Source organism: Colossoma macropomum, unplaced genomic scaffold (genome assembly GCF_904425465.1).
Source record: "Colossoma macropomum unplaced genomic scaffold, Colossoma_macropomum, whole genome shotgun sequence".
NCBI classification, from domain to species: Eukaryota; Metazoa; Chordata; class Actinopteri; order Characiformes; family Serrasalmidae; genus Colossoma; species Colossoma macropomum.
Window position 1 is genome coordinate 18,104 of NW_023496009.1, and position 19,397 is coordinate 37,500.

Here is a 19,397-nt window from a genome sequence, read left to right on the forward strand (position 1 = left end):
AGCTAGTCTCAGCTGTAGTTGAAGCTGTGGATGACCTACAGGGGAAACTGATAGAAAATAAGAATTAATAAGATGACATAATGTGCTGACATCCAATCAGCTACTTCTAAATATGCAGTTAATACAGCTACTGTACACTGGCTGTTTTTGTCTATGATTGGTCTAACTCTCTTTTTTATGATACATATATACTTAGGCCCAGTCCCATTTCACCCCTCACCCCTACCTCTTAGCCCTTAGCCCTCTGTCTTGCACGTTGATGTCTAGGGATAGGGTGTCCCGATTCTTGTTGAGATAGAGGGGTAGGGCAAAGTCAGATGGTTTTTATGAGACTCCAAACAGAGAGTTATGAGAAAAAAGAAAAAAAAAAACGGCAAGATGGAAAACAAGAGACCAAAGAAACCCACAAATGTGAGAATTTTTATGTAAAAAATTATGATAATCATTATATTATCTTAGTATGTTGTTTCAATGTATTATGGTTGTTTTCTTCATAAAAAGCATAAAAATCACTAGTACTATGCTAATGTCTCGGTAGCTAGCTAGATCAATTTCCCGTTACACCTTAAATAGTCCAGGAGTTCTGACACCTGAAGCGCCAGAATGTAAGTGCTGCTCCATTTAAAGTGGAAATTTAAAAATTTGAAAGAGAAAAAAAAAATGACTTCAGCTTCATATCACTGAAGAATTAGGGGTGGGTGATAATAAATAATTGCCCCCCTCTTTGAAGATCATATGATGCCCTAAATGTAACTAAAGCCCAGCAGTGAGGAGCTGAACTTTACCCTCCTCTGCTGTCACTGCAGACTGGCAGGGTCGCCTACAGAGCAGCGCTGGTAGCTGTTAATGAAGTGATGCTCTTTTTATTTGAGGGTCCCATTTCAGAGGGAAGATTTCAACCACTACCCTGTAACTCAGTTCTGAGGGGCAACACTTGAAAACAATGGGTAGGAGTAAAAATAAGAAATGGGATGGGCCTTAAAAATCCAAACTGCTATCTGCAAGTGTGTTAAACCCTTGAATTATCTTACATTTGGTCAAAAAACAGAATCCTCAGTGACAAAATTTACTACTAATATAATACAGTAAAAGGCAAGAAATGAAACGAATGCATTAATCATTATCAGTAAGGACAAATGTCTGGACACAGTGGGTCATTTTGCTTCTGAGTGATGACAGTAACTCTCACAGTGTGAGAAGCTTGTAGAGACTCAGCCAGACTGTTAGAGTTTCAGCACCACAGATCCACAGGGATGTTTCTGCTGATGTCTCTTTTTTAACTCAAAAACACTGACAAAGTTTAATTTCTGATATATAAATTTAAATTTTTATGATTCTACCTACAGGATTTTGTAAGACAACGATGCGGCTGCCATTCTATGCATTTCATAAAAATGCAAATGCAAAGACCCATTTTGTAACTGAATTTGAATTATGGCCTGAGTTAAGCACAGTCACACAGAAAAGGCCATTGCAAATACACACCTGAACGAGTACTTTCTGAAGAGCAGTTGAATTGAATTCTGGATTATTCAGCCATAAAAACTCCCACATAGAAGTGAAATGCAAAGAAAAATAAGCATCATAAAACATTTGTAAAAGTGCCGCTAAGGTTACAAATAAAGAAAATATTACAGGTTATTTTGGCTAAATGTGAGAAATGCTAATAAATATAGGAAGTGAAAAATGATGACGATTCATAAAATGTGTAAAACTTGATGAGCTAAGTAAAGTCAGATGGTTTGAGGAACTTGAAGTAACTCAAATCATTTGACCATAAATAATTTCCTGAACTTAGACTGAATAAAACACCTTTTAATTGTTACAGACACTTGAGGAAATGAAGTGAATTGGATTGATTCTATTCATTGTGTTAAATAATTTCGTAAATTCCAGAGTATTTTGGTCCAGCATCTGGATTTCTATGAGAGTTTTGTCACAGTAGCTTAAATTCACTGCTTTTATACAAATCTTGCTGCTCACATTGAACTTACTTCATTTCTTCTATTAGAAACAAATTAGGCTGTATTTGTAAGAACTTCAACTTTGACTTTGGCTAATAAAATTATTTAAATAATTTATTATAATTATTTTAATTATTATTCTTTTTTAAATTAAATTGTAAAGAAATGTATGAAATTACCAAAAATGTTATCAGATATAATGAAAAGTCCAAAACATTTAAACATCTATGCCAAAGGTGTCCAGTCCTGGTCCTGAAGATCTACCACACTGCAGAGTTTAGCTCCACCCATAATCTAACACACCTGGTCCGGGATAAAGGCCTTCAGGGCCATCTGAGCATTAGAGCCAGGTGTGCTGGATATGAACTCTCCAGGACTGGGCAAGAGGGGAAAACAGCCTGGCCACACTAAGTCTTAAACAACCTTTCTCCTGTAACAGCACCTTATTATTCTAATTTAATAGTTAATTTGATTAGAATTTAATGATTAATTTCTTCTCTTTTAAAATCTACTGTTTTAATGTATTTCTGTTCTCCTTTACATTACTTTTTGAATTCTAATTTGAATTATCTTTGTATTTTCTCATTTGTAAAGCACATTGAATGACTACAGTGTATGAAAGGTGCTCTATCAATAAATTTGCTTTGCCTTTAAAAAAACTTCAGCCATTTTCAAAAGTTTGCACACCCCCGGTTAAATTCCATGTTTTGATTTACTACGTGAAAACAAGATAAAACATCCTCTACAGAGAAGTTTAGCATATTTTCACTAGAAAAATCAACTAAACAAGTCATCTGACGAGGGCGCCCAAACTTTTACACACAGCTGTATTACTGACCTGTTTAAAGTCAATACAGAGAAAAATAGTGAATACATTTGGATAAATTTGCCTTAATGTAAAAAATGGCAAAACATGATCTTACTCAGAATTATGTTATGTCAACAATTCATCTTTGAGTTGTTTATCTTTCAGCTTAAGTGACTCCAAATTTGCACAGTATTCAAGTTGTGTTAACTTAATTCTTTGATTAAGAAGTGCAGTTAGATTTTTCAGCATGTAGAGAAAAAAAACTCTGCACATTTTAATGCACAGTTTAACATACTGGACAAAAACTTAAAACATGCAATGTGACATGCAAAAGTCTGGGCACCTGCCACATTTTATTTTTACCAATAATGATAAATAAAATAAAAATAGCAGTTGTGCACTAAAAATAGCAGAAGAATGTCATATTTAACTGCTCTCTGTAGAGGGTGTGTTAACTTATTAGATCTTAGATCTCACCCTCTTCCTTCTCTCTCTCTCTCTCTCTCTCCCTCACTCTCTTATTTTTCCCTCTTTCTCTGTCAGCTTTAGGGAGAATTAGCTTTCTCAGATTGTGCACATATGCCTTTCCTGGGTAGGGGAAATTGGGGACAGTTGAAGTCTTACTCCTGCGATCAGAGACATGCTAGAGTGATGCTCAGTCAGACCCTCCCCTCTCCAGGAATACAGAAGACAATTTCAACATCTGATGCTGCATTTCTTAAAAAAAAAGTTGTTTTTGGAGGTATAAGAGTAATTATTCATATGAGTTATATTTCTGACATACTATCCTGAGTTTTTGTACAAATTAATCAAAACTTACTCAGTTTGAATCTTTGTTTATATTAAGTGTTGTTGAGCTGTTTTAAACCTGCATGAAGGGTTTGAGCTGCTGTATGAGCAGATAGATGTTAAAACAGGCAGAGCAGGATGAGTTATTGCAGGAGAAACACTAATAAGAAGTAAACTATACAACTACACTGATATGATGATTATACAGGATTTGTGCAGCTGGTCTGCTGCTGTGGATAAAGTCTTGTGTACATAATACTCATATTTGTCTCTCTGCAGTCTGACTGTAGGTTGTTTGTCTTCCTGAAGCGCAATCTTTAATCTATAATCAGATGGGCAACAACCAAGCTATCACATCCATGTGGGTGCCATTTGAGTTTTAACTGGGCCATGTGGGTTTTACCTGGGCATAGGTTTTAGTGGGCTTTTTGAAGGGCTGTATGTGGACCCCAACTGGGTTACAACCATAAGTCCCAGTTGCGACATGGTCCTCAGCTGCGTAACATTTTCACCCAGTTAGGCTACAGATGTCAGTCCCAGTTTGGTTACGTGTGTGGCCCCAGTTGGGTTAATGTTATGGGCCCCAGTTGGGTTAGAGCTGTGGGTCTTAATTGGACCCCATTCAAGTTGTCCATTCATGTGTGAGTCCTGGGAGCTGTTTTCTAACAATTTCTTGTATTTATTGTCATAAATATACAAATATGGACCATCACATTCTTGGAAAAAAAAACTAACTAACTGATGTGTACGTCGCTTTAACATGATGCTAACATGTTCAGAACCAATCAGTAAATGTGCTGCCATGGAAACACAATGGTGGCTTGTGCTGAATTAGTAGTGCATAAACCTAAACTTAGTAAACACTTACATTACGTTAAAATCAAGATTAGATTAGAAAGAGCTGCCCCCAGTTTTCAGCTACATGGTGAAGATTTGTTAATATTTATAGCTCACTGTAAGTTATGCTGTGTCCCAAAAAGACCCAAATCTCGCTTCGACAAGTCTTTACCACCTTAATGAAGAGCTGGATGCGATTTGAGCCGTTTGAGAGAAGTTTTATAGATGTATTTACAGACAAGATTTGGGTGACTATTGACCTCTAGTGTTTGTAGGCAATGTTCGTCTCATAGCTCCAGTTTAAAACTAAACTTTACACTCACACATGTCACTTACAAAAACTTTCTCTACAGAGTCGTCCACTGAAAGGTTCTTCAGTGGCATTACACACAGAAACCTTTCAGCACCTTTAAACAATAACTGACAACCCAACAAGAGCTCATTTAACTCAACCTTCTATCGTCTTTATCTCTTACTGAAACACACATGGTGGGAAGGCCAGGGCCTCAGAGAATACTTTCAGTCTTTCCACTTCTAAACATGGGCTTTTTTAAGACACAAAATGAAACTATGTTGACGGACTTTGTATCTGTGTTTACTTTGGACAGCATGCGGAACGTTCAGGAACAGAGGATGAAGAAACTGAGTGTAAAGCAGGAAGCATTATGTTCAACACGAGCCCTAAGCACTTAAGCTAATGGGGCGCAGTTTAGGGAACCGTAGTTGATAAATACCTTCGTTCAGAACGTCCTACAGCGTCATTATCAAATGCCTCTTCAAGAAATCTGCAGTGACTGATGGGGAAACTTTCCTGCAGCTTGCTGTGAAGTGATAAACTGGTGTTCACTTCCTGTGCAGTTTGTAGTTCCTTTCCAATGGAACTTTTTCACTCCCCATGGTCTGGAATCACCCGTACAGTGTGCATATGCCCTGTGCAGTCCACTTTGCAGGGAACTATGAGGGCGACTGAGATGCACCTACAGTCAGCACCAGCTTATTAGGTCATTAGACCCAGTTTACTGAGACATGTGCCCCAGTAAAATGTTGCTGTTGTCCACGTCCCCAAGAGTGGAAATTCAAGCTGGATGGCAAAGGAGGCAGAAGGGGTTAGAGTTAATAGCGGAGATGGCACGTCGAGGCTCTGAGCCAGTGAAAGAGGAAGTGCTGTGTGGTGGGGGAGCTCGGGAACAAATTATTCAGTACTAATCCATTAAAAATGAATCAGTTCATCTCAGTCTTCAAATATTTGATCAGGTGATCTGCTATGTTGGTGTGAAAACCTGCAGCCACGCTGGCCCTTTGTGGAAAAGATTGGGCACCCCTGTCTCATGACTACAGTCATTTTAATAAATGAATGTAAAAATACTGCACTATTAAAAATAAATGGTTCATTCTGGACAGTATCACTATGTCTGTGCACACAGAGCCATAAACAAAAAAAATATTTAAAATTATTTACAATAACAAAAATCTATCCAAACACAAAAAGTATACAAGGGCCTTTTACATAAACGAAAATCACCCCTTATCCTCTCTGTACGTCTCTATTTTTTCAATACCCATCCCCCTCATCTACTACCAGCTTCCTCATTTCTCTGAGGACTCTTATCTTTTGTATTATTTTTCTTTCCTGGGTTCTCTGGCCTTCTGTTCCTGTCACCGCCCTTCATTTCCTCTCTTATGAACACTGACTCTCACTAAGTGTTCCCTACGTTTGTTTATGTCAGTGTGTGCAGTAGTGCACTGTCCTAGTGTTTGCATTGGTGCTCCTTCTAGACAACACAGGGACATAACCATCCTACTGGAGCTGATGGAAGCAGCAATAGTAACAGGCAAAAGAGGTGCCTATTGAAGTAATATTTACATACACATTAATGTATTTATCAAAGTAGTAGTGAGATCCATATCAAGCAGAGAAAATAGAGCAGATCAAACACATCACAATGAACTTATAATTAAACAACATGCACCTATACATATATTGTTTTATAAAAATCTGTTGACAATGCTAATATGTAAATACAATGGTACAATAATGCTGGAGTAAATACAGTTGTAGCCTAAAGACTCTGTTTCCTCATTTTCCTTATGTGCATAGATTTTCCTTTCTTTCTTACTGCTTACTGTAAGCACATGGAAAAATGTTCCTATGTGTAGAAGTAAAGCATAATTCATACAAAATAGGTACAGAAATTAAATGAAGTTTAAATGAAGATGTCTTAATGTGCTGACATCCTATCAACAACTTTTTACTATGCAGTTTATACAGTTACTGTACACTGGCTGTGTTTATTTGTCTATGATTGGCCTAAGGCTACCTCCACATTACCAGACTGAAGCGGCACAAATCCGAAAATAAAATTTTTATTTATAAAAATATCCAGTATAGACAAGAAAAATGTGTTCAAGTTGAACTGAATAAAACTGAACACTTATAGCCATTATCTGTTTATTATTTAATATTTCCTTCAGATAACCAAATATGCAGCTGTTTTAAATGATGGTTTCTAGCTAACTGGTACAGCAGCAGCAGTACAAACGTTTCAGCAGCGTCTCACAGAGCTGGAGCTGTGTGTTCATGTTTGGAGTTTAATCCAGGGTGATGATTAGAGCAGGATTGAAACCACAGCGCATAGCATTTAGTGTTTTTAGCTAAGTTACCCATAAAAGTCACATTTTTGGTTTATGTTGTGCTCTCTATATGGTTTCTGTTGGTTTCTCCAACACCTACACCTGCTTAGGACAGGGTGTAAATATTTAGTAATTACCACACTGATCAGGCATAACATTATGACCACCTCCTTGTCCATTTTATCAGCTCCACTTACTATATAGGTGCACTTTGTAGTTCTACAGTTACAGACTGTAGTCCATCTGTTTCTCTGATACTTTGTTAGCCCCCTTTTACCCTGTTCTTCAGTGGTCAGGACCCCCATGGACCCTCACAGAGCAGGTACTATTTGGGTGGTGGATCATTCCCAGCACTGCAGTAACACTGACGTGGTGGTGGTGTGTTAGTGTGTGTTGCGCTGGTCTGAGTGGATCAGACACAGCAGTGCTGCTGGAGTTTTTAAACACTGTGTCCACTCACTGTCCACTCTATTAGACACTCCTACCCTGTCAGTCCACCTTGTAGATGTAAAGTCAGAGACGATAGCTCATCTGCTGCTGCACAGTTTGTGTTGGTCATCCTCTAGTCCTTCGTCAGTGGTCACAGGACGCTGCCCACAGGACGATGGTGGCTGGATATTTTTGGTTGGTGGACTATTCTCAGTCCAGCAGTGACACTCAGGTGTTTAAAACCTCAGCAGCTCTACTGTTTCTGATCCACTCAGACCAGCACAACAGGAAAAAAACATTTTTTTTTTTATTCAGAACAATCCTTTAGCATCAAAAATGGTTCTGCTGTTGTTACCATGTCAAGCTTCTAACGATAGAAGAACCCTTTTTGGTGCTATATAGAACCATTTTCAAGAAGATTCTATATAGAGCCATATACAGCACATTCTCCATCAATCTGAAGAACCATTTTACCATACAGAGAACCATTTAATCATGAAACGATTCTTTCAGTGTTCATGGTTCTACATAGTAGCATTGTTTTTACTCTTTTTTAAGAGAGCATGTTCACTTATTTTTTAACAAAACATGCATTTTGAACAGGAGCTTACGACTGTACATACTGTTAGATACATGTACTTTATTAAGGTCAGGATCAGGAGTTTTAATAAATGAAATGCAAACTAGTTATTAATATTTAGAAAATTGTGTTAATGTTCATATGTAATCGTATATTTTTTTCTTAATACAATATGGTGATAACATCATAATCCATGATAAAAGGTCTGGAAATTATCATGACTTCTTTCATAACAGAGAGAAAATACAAGTGCAAAGTTTAAGATTTAGAATTCAGTTTTTATTTTAAATGTGTCTACTTGGTACAAACTGTAAAAAATTACCTCTTAATGTAAAAGGAAGTAAATATTTAAACATTTGTAGCACTGTTATAAAATAATCAAATGCTATATCCCATAATGCACTGTTAGAGAATCACTCACTGTGCTGAAATCATTCTAGTCCATGTTAATAAACTAATACAGTGAAACAGCTCTGTAATAACAGAATTCCCAGTAACATCAACACAGTCAGGATTAGCTGATAGGATTGGGCCCCGACAACATACCAGGATGGTTGCTGAAGGAATGTTCTGATCAGCTGGCTGGGATTCTCACAGACATCTTTAACACCTCACTGAAACAGGCTGTCATACCATCATGCCTAAAGACTGCCACAATCATACCAGTGCCCAAAAAACCCACAATCTCCTCCCTCAGTGATTACCGCCCTGTAGCACCCCCATCATGATGAAGTGTTTCGAGAGGCTGGTAAAGGACCACATCACCTCCAAACTCCCTCCCACATTAGACTCGTACCAGTTTGCTTACCACCCAAATCGCTCCACAGAGGACGCCATCTCCTCTGCACTTCACCTGAGCTTAGAACATCTGGAAGGAAGAAATACACATGTGCGCAGGCTGTTTCTGGACTTCAGCTCAGCGTTTAACACAATCATCCCACAACATCTGATAAGCAAACTGGCCCCCCTTGGCTTCAGCACCCACCTGTGTAACTGGCTGCTGGACTTCCTATCAAATAGACCTCAGTCTGTGCGGGTGGGCAACAACGTCTCCAGTGTCATCTCTTTGAGCACCGGCTCCCCTCAGGGCTGCGTCCTGAGCCCGCTGCTGTTCACCCTGATGACCCACGACTGCTGTGCCAGGTCCACTACCAACCACATCGTGAAGTTCGCAGATGACACGACAGTAGTGGGCCTAATTCAGGACGACATCGACCTGGACTACAGAGAGGAGGTGAACCATTTGGTTGACTGGTGCGAAACCAACAACCTGGTCCTGAATGTCGAGAAAACCAAAGAGATCATCGTCGACTTCAGGAGGACCCAACCCAACCACACACCACTCCTCACCAAGGACACAGCAGTGGAGATAGTTAGTAAAACCAAGTTCCTGGGGTACACATAACGGACACTTTGACCTGGTCCACTCACACTGAAGCTCTGGTCAAAAGAGCCCAGCAGCGCATGCACTTCCTGAGATGGATGAAAAGAGCACACCTCCCCCCTCCGATTCTCACCACCTTCTACAGAGGCACTGTAGAGAGCATACTGACCAGTTGCATCACTGTCTGGGCAGGAGCCTGCAGCACCTCTGACTGGAAGTCTCTGCAGAGGGTGGTAAGGACAGCAGAGAGAATTATTGGGACTTCACTTTCCTACCATACAGGACATTGCAACAAGTCGCTGTCTGACCAGAGCTCAGATCATAAACAGAGACCCCTCCCACCCCCACCATGGACTGTTCTCGCTGTTAGCCTCTGGAAAGAGGTTCTGAAGTCTTCGAAGCAGAACAGCCAGGTTCAAAAACAGCTTCTTCCCACATGCAATAAGACTGCTGAACTCTAAATAAATGCTGCTTCAATTCTTTTTTGATTACTCCATACCTGGGAGCTACAGTGCAATACACCCTCTTGTATATATACTTATTTAAAATTTAGTTATCTGTTGACATAAATATGTTTACATATGCACCACACTCTGCACTACATTGCACTACATTGTATTATTTATAATTCTTCTGATCTACTCTGAGCCTATGCAACATAGTTTCATTCTAATGTGCACTGTACGGTGTAAATTTGAGTGACAATAAAGTCTGTCTAAGTCTAAGTCTATTAGACTTTCACTCTGATGCAGCTTTAGTGATCGTCCCTCTCACTTTCTATTTCACACGGTTTGGACATCAGGGCAGGATGTAACTGACACTCCTTAAACACAGTGGAGGTAAAATCTGCTGTAACTGAACAGTTTATATTAATGCAACACTGAAAAAAGGCTTTCTTACCCTCAGAAATCAGCTATCGCCAGCGATAACAACAGACTGGAATAATTCAATATGAATAGGTTTTGTAATAACCTATTCATATTGAATCAGACGGACTGATTGTAGCGCAGAGCTTTTCAAATGTCACTTTCGACAACTTAATGGTGGGAGATTTCAGCCCTCATTAGTGGGTCATTGTAACACATCCAAAAAAAATCAAATATAATATAAAAAGGCAAATGGCTGTAAAGGTGATTCTACTGAAGCAGAAACAAAGTTAAATCTCTCCATCCTGTTTGTTTCAGCGCAGCTCCTAATCACCGGCGCCATCTGAAGTTTCTTCACATTACTGTAGTGGATGGAAACACAACATCTTTCGCTTTTCTCTGCTGAAATCTCATAAATGTGCATCATTTTACACTTTAATACAGGCTGCACTGATGTGTCATTAACTTCCACTTTGAGCAGCAAATGAAAATCCTTTAGCTGCCAATCAAATCTTACTGCTGCTCTGAACAAATGTTTGACTCCTCTAAAGACTGACGAGCACTAGACTAGCTTACATCAGCTGCAGCAGGAAAACAAGGTGTTCAGGACTGACGGACCTTGACTGAGCAACGGAGCCCTGAAGGATGGTTTTATAAAGCGCTTCTAGATGGAAATCTCTGGCATGTCACTCACAGAAAACACCAAAAAAGACATGAAATGTGTAACCCAGGACTGTTAGCAGTGCGGTATAAAATGGACTTGATGCATGGCTTCTTTCAGACTGTGCAAGTGACCGATCACCATCTCCACTCAAAACGTCCATCGTTGGTCAGCAGTGATGACACTGCAGTGATACAGTCTCTTCATCCAAGGCGAGAAAATAACAAACTCAATGCGGTGGTTTTCCATTTTGGTGGTTTATAGATTGCTCTTCGTCAGCGGAGGTGACGGCTCTGAATAATGTTTTTGTTGTGCTTTTCTGTGTCCGTCGTCTGAGGAAAAAGATAATTAACACTGCTAGGCCGGCTGTGAGGAGAGTGATCAGAGCTCCAAGGAGAACATAATGTCCCCTGTCTCCTGATAGTGGACCACCAGCTCCGTCTTCTAGAAATGGAAATATAAGAAACATATAAGCCGTGCTGACATTATTGGCACCACATACTCCTAAACATTAAGATGAAAAAAAAGTGCTCTGGAGCGACGCTGTAGAGCAGAGGCCTTCAAATCTGGACCCTGAATCCAGTTTCCAGTCCTGGGTTTTGTAATAACTGGTAGTTTTGACACTAAGTGGCCAATCAGTTACATCAACAGTTACTAACAGTTATTACAAAATCCAGGACCGGAGAGCGGATCTGTAGACCTCCTCTATAGAAGATCCTCTTTATGCTTCCCAAAAGAAGAGAAGCGTTCTTTAAAGAACCACATGTGAGTGTGACCTTTTTAAAGTCTCAAGAAATACAGGGACTCTACACCTGATGGTTACCTAGAACCGAACGTCTGCTGAATCAAACTGTGGTGAAATGTGAGAGTTCCTGATACATACGATAAATCATTTAAAGATTCATTATCTAACTGAATGTCTGTGAGTACCGTAACTGTAACTCCAGGAAACAGTGAGTGTTTATCTATTTTTATTTTCCTCTTTCCTGTTCCTTTTATCTGTTTCTATGTTCCTAAATGGTTCTTGGCTTAAATAAAGGTGCTACAGGAGAACCACTTTGTTTGTCTAAAAAAGCTTTTCAGTGGCAGTTTAATGAAAAAACCCTAGATTGGTATAGAACCTTTTTATTATGTGAAGGTTCCTCTTACACATGCACACACACATCTCACAAATATGGTTCTTAGGGGAACTAAAAGTGGTTCTTCTATGGCATTACTCAGAGCCCTCATTTTAAACCTTTAACCTGTATAGAACCTTTACACTGTGCAGATGTTCTTAACTTTAAAAAGGTTCTTCACAGTCACACTCAAATATGTTGTTTTTAAATAACCATCTGTGGTTCTACAGCATCACTCCACGGAGCTGTTTTTGGCCTGTATATTTTTAAAGGTGTATATTTGGAACTTAACCAAAGAGGATTTTTAATCTCACCTAAGAACAGGTCGATGTTCCGTCTGATCTCCTGCCCCAGATCTTGGTTCTTCAGGATGAAGGTGATGGAGGAGTTGCTGCCCCGTTTGAGGTTTAGCTTACTCTTGACGCTGTAGAGCCTGGTGTGTTGGTCCTGCTCCAGCTGTGTTTGCGTTTCTTCTGTGATGTCCTCCATGTTTCCCATCAGCCATTGCAGCAATGGGGAGGGGTAACCTCCCTGTGATGTCAGCAGGAGGTCCACCTGCCCATTGCTCAACAGGTTGATGTGCAGATGAGGCTCCGGGTAGAAGGCTATAGAAAAGAACCTAATATTAAAACACCTGGTAATACTCCATATAAAAACCCTTGTAAATGAATAATAAGCCGATATTTTCACTTCCACTTCCACATGAGCCTAAGGTCTCCATGCCCAATGCCAAGTGTGGGCTAGAGGGGTATAAAGCACCCCAGCAATGGACTGATGGAGCTCCATCCAATACCTTTGGGAGGAGTTGGAGTGACCCAGAACTGACCATCCAACATCAGTACCTGACCTCACTAATGCTCAATCAAATCCTCACAGCAATGTTCAACATCTAGTGTAAAGCCTTCCCAGAAGAGTACTGGGGTACTGTACGTTATGTGAACCATTGGTGGTCTCCAGTAAAGTGGACAGTGTATATCTTCCCTACTGTAAAGCATCCTTACCTGCTACTTTCAGACTGAAGCTTTTGTTCTGGCTGCCGATCTGTGTGCTGACCGAACAGGTGTATATTCCATCATCCTCCAGGGTGACCCGGTCCAGCCTGAGTGATGCATTTCCCTTCGCCATCTCCTGGTGGTACAGTCTGGTACGGTTGGCATAGTGATGATGCTGTTGGTCCAGCTGGTCATGGCTGTGGTAGAAGCTGTGGACCACCTCCAGGCCACGCTGCCACATGAACACGCTGCTGCTCACATCCCAGGAGCCTCCGGTGGGAAAGCTGCAGGACAGAACCACGGACTGCCCATAAACCCCGACCTGACCACCGCTGGGCACTGAGATCTCGAACTCAGCTGCAGGACAGAGAGAGAGAATATGTCAGGCACATAATTATTGGACTCATCCTATATCTTGATATATACTGACAAATATCCAATGCATTTAATGCTTTTAAGCACTAAGCAATTTCAAGACATGAAACTGTTGCAGCACAAAAAGAGAGGATAAAATTAACAGTGACATCAAGGGGGAAGGAGGCACAATTACTTTAAAATGTCCACCACTAAAGAACACAGATTTGTTATTAAAACCAAGATGCCAAAAATGTTCACTGCACTTTTGGAATAAAAATGTCCATAAAAAAACTTCAAATTACACTCAGGAGGAGGGTGGATATAAATGTTGAGACTGCTTTCAAGCTCTGGGAAACACTGAGCATTTCTAATGATGACATGAGTACCTACAGATCTGTTGTGTAGTTCGCTTCTACACTGACACCATCGTACTGATACAGCACACATACCAACGTAATCAGACAGAAACATTCTCTTATGCTCATTCTTACATTCCTCACAAGATAAACACACTCAAAACAGCCAATCTATCAAACACAGCCATCATGTAGGCCTGCAGATCCCTTAAGAGGTCAAACAACTGAATACAACACAGCAGGCTGCAGTATAACACAGCCATCATACAATGAAATAAAGTGTTACATACTTTACAGCTCTTATACCATACAACAGAGATAACATGCTAAAATGCACATATTTACAGAACAAACACACGTATGCAAACACGCAGCCCCACCCAAAACCAGTCTTCTAAGGTTGTCCACTCCACACCGTTCTGTGTGTGTAGTAACAGGTTCCATGTCTGAAACTTTATGAGTGACATGGAAAAACAGAGACGCAACACTAACGTTCTTGTAGTACATTTAGTCCAACTCAGCTTAAAACACTTTGGAGAGACGAGGTAAATCAGTTCCCTCTGCAGTCTCAGTGTAATGACATGGACATGACAGTTACCAGGAGAACTAATACAGTAAAACAGAGACATATTGTTGAAATCATGTTACTGAAATTCATTTTTTGATGGAATTAGTATTGTAAATCGTCTTTCAAAGTAAAACAAGGCAGGTTTATTTGTATAACATCTTTCTTACACAGCAGCAATTCAATGTGCTTCACACAAACACAGAAAAATAAACGCATTGAATGATAAAGCCTATGGCGTCCTGAGATCTAGTACCTCAGAAAGGCAATTGCAGAAATAGTTACAAAAAATAAAAGATAAAGATTAAATACAATAAAAAAGGATTAAAGGATTAAAAGAAGTTAAATACTGTAGCGCTAAGATAAAGTGCAGTGCTAAACAAAGACACAAAAAAATCAAGAACATTTTGAAACTGGACTTAAAGACGGCCACATATCTGGCATTATCTGAGTGTTTGTTCCAGCAGTGGCAGCATAATGACTGAATGCTGCCTCACCCTGTTTGGTTTCGATTCTGGGCTCTGCTAACTCCCGAGTGATCGGAGAGGCCTGTTGTGTTTGTATACTAAAGATCGACAGGGTATTGTGGCATCCATAAAGAAGAAAATGCAGGAAACATTGTGCTTCAAAGGCAAATGCTCTTTTATTGAACAGGCAGCAAGTGAAGAACCAAGCAGCTGGGATAGCAGGGAAGGTCACTTCTAGCCATACAGTTCTACTCAATGGTAGACCCCACCCCAACACCAACCATCCTACAGCCCAACACAGAATAGCACACTGACACTGCTGCATGTGTTAAGCTGACAACAACAACTACCATGAGCGTAGTGTGTAATCTCCCAAGAGCCTTTTTGTTTGGTGACTTTGCATGGCTGTGCCTCCGGAGCTCCCACAGCAGTGCAATGCTTTAACATGGCTGCTGAAATTCAGACCTCAGTCGATTGTTATGCCAGGATTTCAGAGCTCTGGAGTAAAGAAGTGTTGACCTCCAGTCTTCTTACTACCAAATACAATCTCTATCTTTATTTATTTAGTTGGAGAAAGCTTTCTTTCATCGGGTCATTTATTGACTCAAGACAATCACATAAGGTCAATGGGACTGTAGTCATCAGACGAGAGAGGTACGCAGATCTGGGCGTCTGTGTAGCTATAGTAAGATAATTGATTGTATTTTAAGGATTTGGCCCAGTGGTAGCTTATAAAGGTTGAACAGTAAGGACCCTCGAATGGATACACAGACCTGTCCAACTCAGCTTGTTTCTTAATTTCAGGTGATATCAGCTCAGCCTTAACCCACTATAGTCATGTCTCGTCTGCATTAAATATTTTTGTGAACTACTTTTGTGCATTTATATGGCAAAAGCAACACCACAGAAATAGCATTTCCTAATTATCTTTTGAATTTGAATAATGTTTGGTGAAAACTATGGCAAAATTGTAAAATAAATACTGCAAAAACAAGTTTGCGCAGAAAAACAGTGTTACATTTCTTGTTGTTTATCTGTAGTTGACTGTGAGAAGTCTAGTTTTAAGATGTTCAAGACTTACTGTAAGAGGAGACTCCAGAGAGCAGAAGCAGGAGGCAGTAAAGCGATGCTGGAAACTTCTCTGTCTCAACCATATCACAGCTCTGAATCTGGAACTGAATCTGAACTAAACCAGCTGTACTGAACCTGAACTATGAACTAAACTGGCAGTTGGTCAGTGGACAGGCTGCGTAGAGCAAAACAACCCAACTAACTTTAATTATATGTACCATATTATGGTTCAGTAACTGAAGCTGAAATAAAGCAGACTGTCACACAGCTGAACTGCTCAGCGACTGAATGCGCGGGGCAAATAAGTTCAAGACAAACTGTGCCTTGGCAGTCGACTGCATTTGGGGGGAGGAGCTAGAAGAGAGCCTTCAAACCAGACAGTTTACAGAGCTTCTAGCCACACTGAATGAGGATTAAGCTCTGTTATCATCTGCTGTCTGAACTGAGCTGAATTTACATCACTGTATCACCTTTCTTGTTAATACACACTGCAATATATCATAACTGCTACTGTACTGACACGTCAGACTGTAAACACTGCTATAGTTATGCTTATACTCACTGTGTTGTAACTACCTCATACCTGCTCTCATGTAAATATGACAAATCTGTAAATTTATTGCTACTCTGTTACACTTTAACTTATGTCTATTTTTTGTTTCTGCCTAATTTGTGTCTATTTTTAATTCTATTTCTAGTTCAGCCTAATATATGTAAGTTTATGTGCAATTATATTTCTTGCTACTGTAACACTGCAATTTCTCTTCAGGATCTATAAAGTTCTATCTATCTATCTATCTATCTATCTATCTATCTATCTATCTATCTATATCTCAGCTGGTGCAGCTGGTTGGAGAGAAACTGCAGTGCTGTCACATTGCTTTGTGTGAATGAGGCTCTGATAAACTGTACAGCATCTCCTCTGTTCGTGTCCTGCAGTAAAAAGCATTCTGTATTAAGTCGTTGTGTGATGCTGACTGAGATGGTGATGAGCCAATTAACTTATTTAAAACTGACGAGTGTGACTGATACACTGGGTGCTGCACATGCAGAGTCTGAATGTTACATGGCTCTGTATTACATGCATGCGAATAAACCAAAGCATTATTATTACTATAAGATTTGGGCCCAGAGTGCCAGTAGTACCAGCTAAAATTCATCTTCATAAATCAAAACATTTAAACTCTGAGTTCTCATGCAGAGTGTCTCTTAAGGAATTTGAACACTATCTGGAATGTATTAGTTTATCTGATAATTAAAAAGCTGTGAAAACTCTGATTAAACTTTGAGAGCAGCTCTGAATACGTTGAGATAAATATCTTAAAGATGTTCTGTTGATACATTACTTACATTAAGTAGATGTGTGGTTAAAATGTTACTTCCAAAAACTAACCTTACGCAACCCTCACCCTGGCCTTAATCCTAACCCTAACTTTAGCCATAACCCAAAACCTAATCCTAACCCTCACCCTGGCCCTAATCTTAATCCTAACCTTAACCTCAACCCAGAACCTAATCCTATCCCTCACCCTGGCCCTAATCTTAATCCTAACCTTAACCTCAACTCAAAACCCTAATCCTAACCCTCACCCTGGCCCTAATCTTAATCCTAACCTTAACCTCAACCCAGAACCTAATCCTATCCCTCACCCTGGCCCTAATCTTAATCCTAACCTTAACCTCAACTCAAAACCCTAATCCTAACCCTCACCCTGGCCCTAATCTTAATCCTAACCTTAACCTCAACTCAAAACCCTAATCCTAACCCTCACCCTGGCCCTAATCTTAATCCTAACCTTAACCTCAACCCAGAACCTAATCCTAACCCTCACCCTGGCCCTAATCCTAACTCTAACCTTAACTTCAACCCAAAACCTAATCCTAACCCTCACTCTGGTCCTAATCTTAATCCTAAACTTAACCTCAACCCAAAACCTAATCCCAACCCTCACTCTGACCCTAATCCAGGTCCAGGATGGTGTCAGTGTGTCTGTATCAGCTGGTTGAGGATGTTGATGGTCTGTATTAAACCTGTTAATGTTCAGTTCCTCTCAGTTAAACGTCTACAGATCTGAACTCCAAATAAAGTGGAAAAACAACTGAATTCAGCAAATTATAAACCTTTTTTTACACAGTTCAAGTCTGTTGATAATCTACTGAATGTATTCACTGCTGCTACATCATTGATATGTTGTTAATATTTTAGTGAGAGTCTGTTCAGTGTTTATTTAATCTAAAAAGGCTATAAAATGTCTAGAAAGACTAAAAAGACACTAAAAATAAACTTTCTCCATAATCTATATAAATATCACTGCTGTCAGGACAAAACTGTGTATCTGCATTATTATGATTTTTCATTTTTGACATAATTTGAATAATGCAGTTGCCCTTTACGTTGAGTCAAATTTTCATAAAGAATGGTGCAAAATTACTTGGAAAAAATATTTTTGTATTTAGTTCCATTAAAAGTTAAGAACATTTTCATTTGTCCTGTAAAGTTACCTGCTTGGAGAAACTATGTTTTGTTCCAACAGCAGCGATATGTAAATGTTCTTGTGCACGTTTAGAGACCAAGTTTACTTTATGAATATTTACATCCAGCAGATTTAATTATTGCCTGTATTATCAGTGAATATAGCTGCATTTCTGCATATTAATAACCTGGTTAAAGCCCAGTTCAGACATGATTCCACAGGTCATTTCCTTCGGTAGACATGTGACAAAGGAATAGAAGTGGAATGTGCGTGTGTGACAGCCATCAGAGTTCATAAACACTCCTTTCTTTTCCTATTGTTCTGCCTCACTGAGAGTTCCTGCATTCTTCATGTGTATGTACTCACAAACCTGTCAGTCCAGTGTTCCTGTTTTAAATTCAAGCTCAAGCTTTCATCTAAGAAACAGCAACAGTTTCTCCACCTCCTAAACACGGCCCTCCAGCTCAACCACCCCAGCCATGCTCTCCCCCTGACAGAGCACTTCAGCCATGACACAATAGCTGTAGGATACACATCTGTCATCTTATCAGGAAGCACACAGGATTGTTGTGATAAAATTCTTGAAATCTTTCAAAACAAGCTGGGGGCCAAGGCACCTGCAGCCTGTTATATTCCTGTGCTAAGTTAAGTCACTCTTTCTGGCAGCTGTTGATCTTCAGCATGATTTTGATTTGATTTGACTCTTTTAAATACAACCCCATTTCCAAAAAAGTTGGGACGCTGTTAAAAATGTAAATAAAAACAAAATGCAATGATGTGCAAATCATTTAAAACCTGAAAATAGTGCAAAGACAACATATCAATTTTATTTTTATTTATCAATTTAATACTAAGTAAGATAAGAAGTTGTTAGCAATAAAGATTATTATTATTATTATGTATTAGCGGTACTATATGAATCTGTTACAATGATAGCCTGGTTTAGCCAGCAGTGAATTTAATGTACAGTTACTTTATTGTTCTGAGTTACTAAAACTACTACATGAGTCCAGAATAGGTTGTTCTGTATGAGGTTCAGCAGGAGCTT

At 39.5% G+C, this 19,397-nt stretch overlaps 1 protein-coding gene across 1 annotated transcript; it reads right to left on the bottom strand.

The window, feature by feature from the left end:
* Window positions 1-8,295: 8,295 nt before the first annotated feature.
* LOC118803936 (CD276 antigen-like) lies at window positions 8,296-16,158 on the bottom strand. The gene is made up of 4 exons (XM_036564490.1): window positions 15,886-16,158; window positions 13,069-13,416; window positions 12,382-12,672; window positions 8,296-11,393 (listed from the first exon to the last, which is right to left on the bottom strand). The coding sequence occupies exons 1-4, from the start codon at window positions 15,956-15,958 to the stop codon at window positions 11,179-11,181; spliced, it is 927 nt and encodes a 308-aa protein (XP_036420383.1). The 5' UTR covers window positions 15,959-16,158; the 3' UTR covers window positions 8,296-11,178.
* Window positions 16,159-19,397: the final 3,239 nt, after the last annotated feature.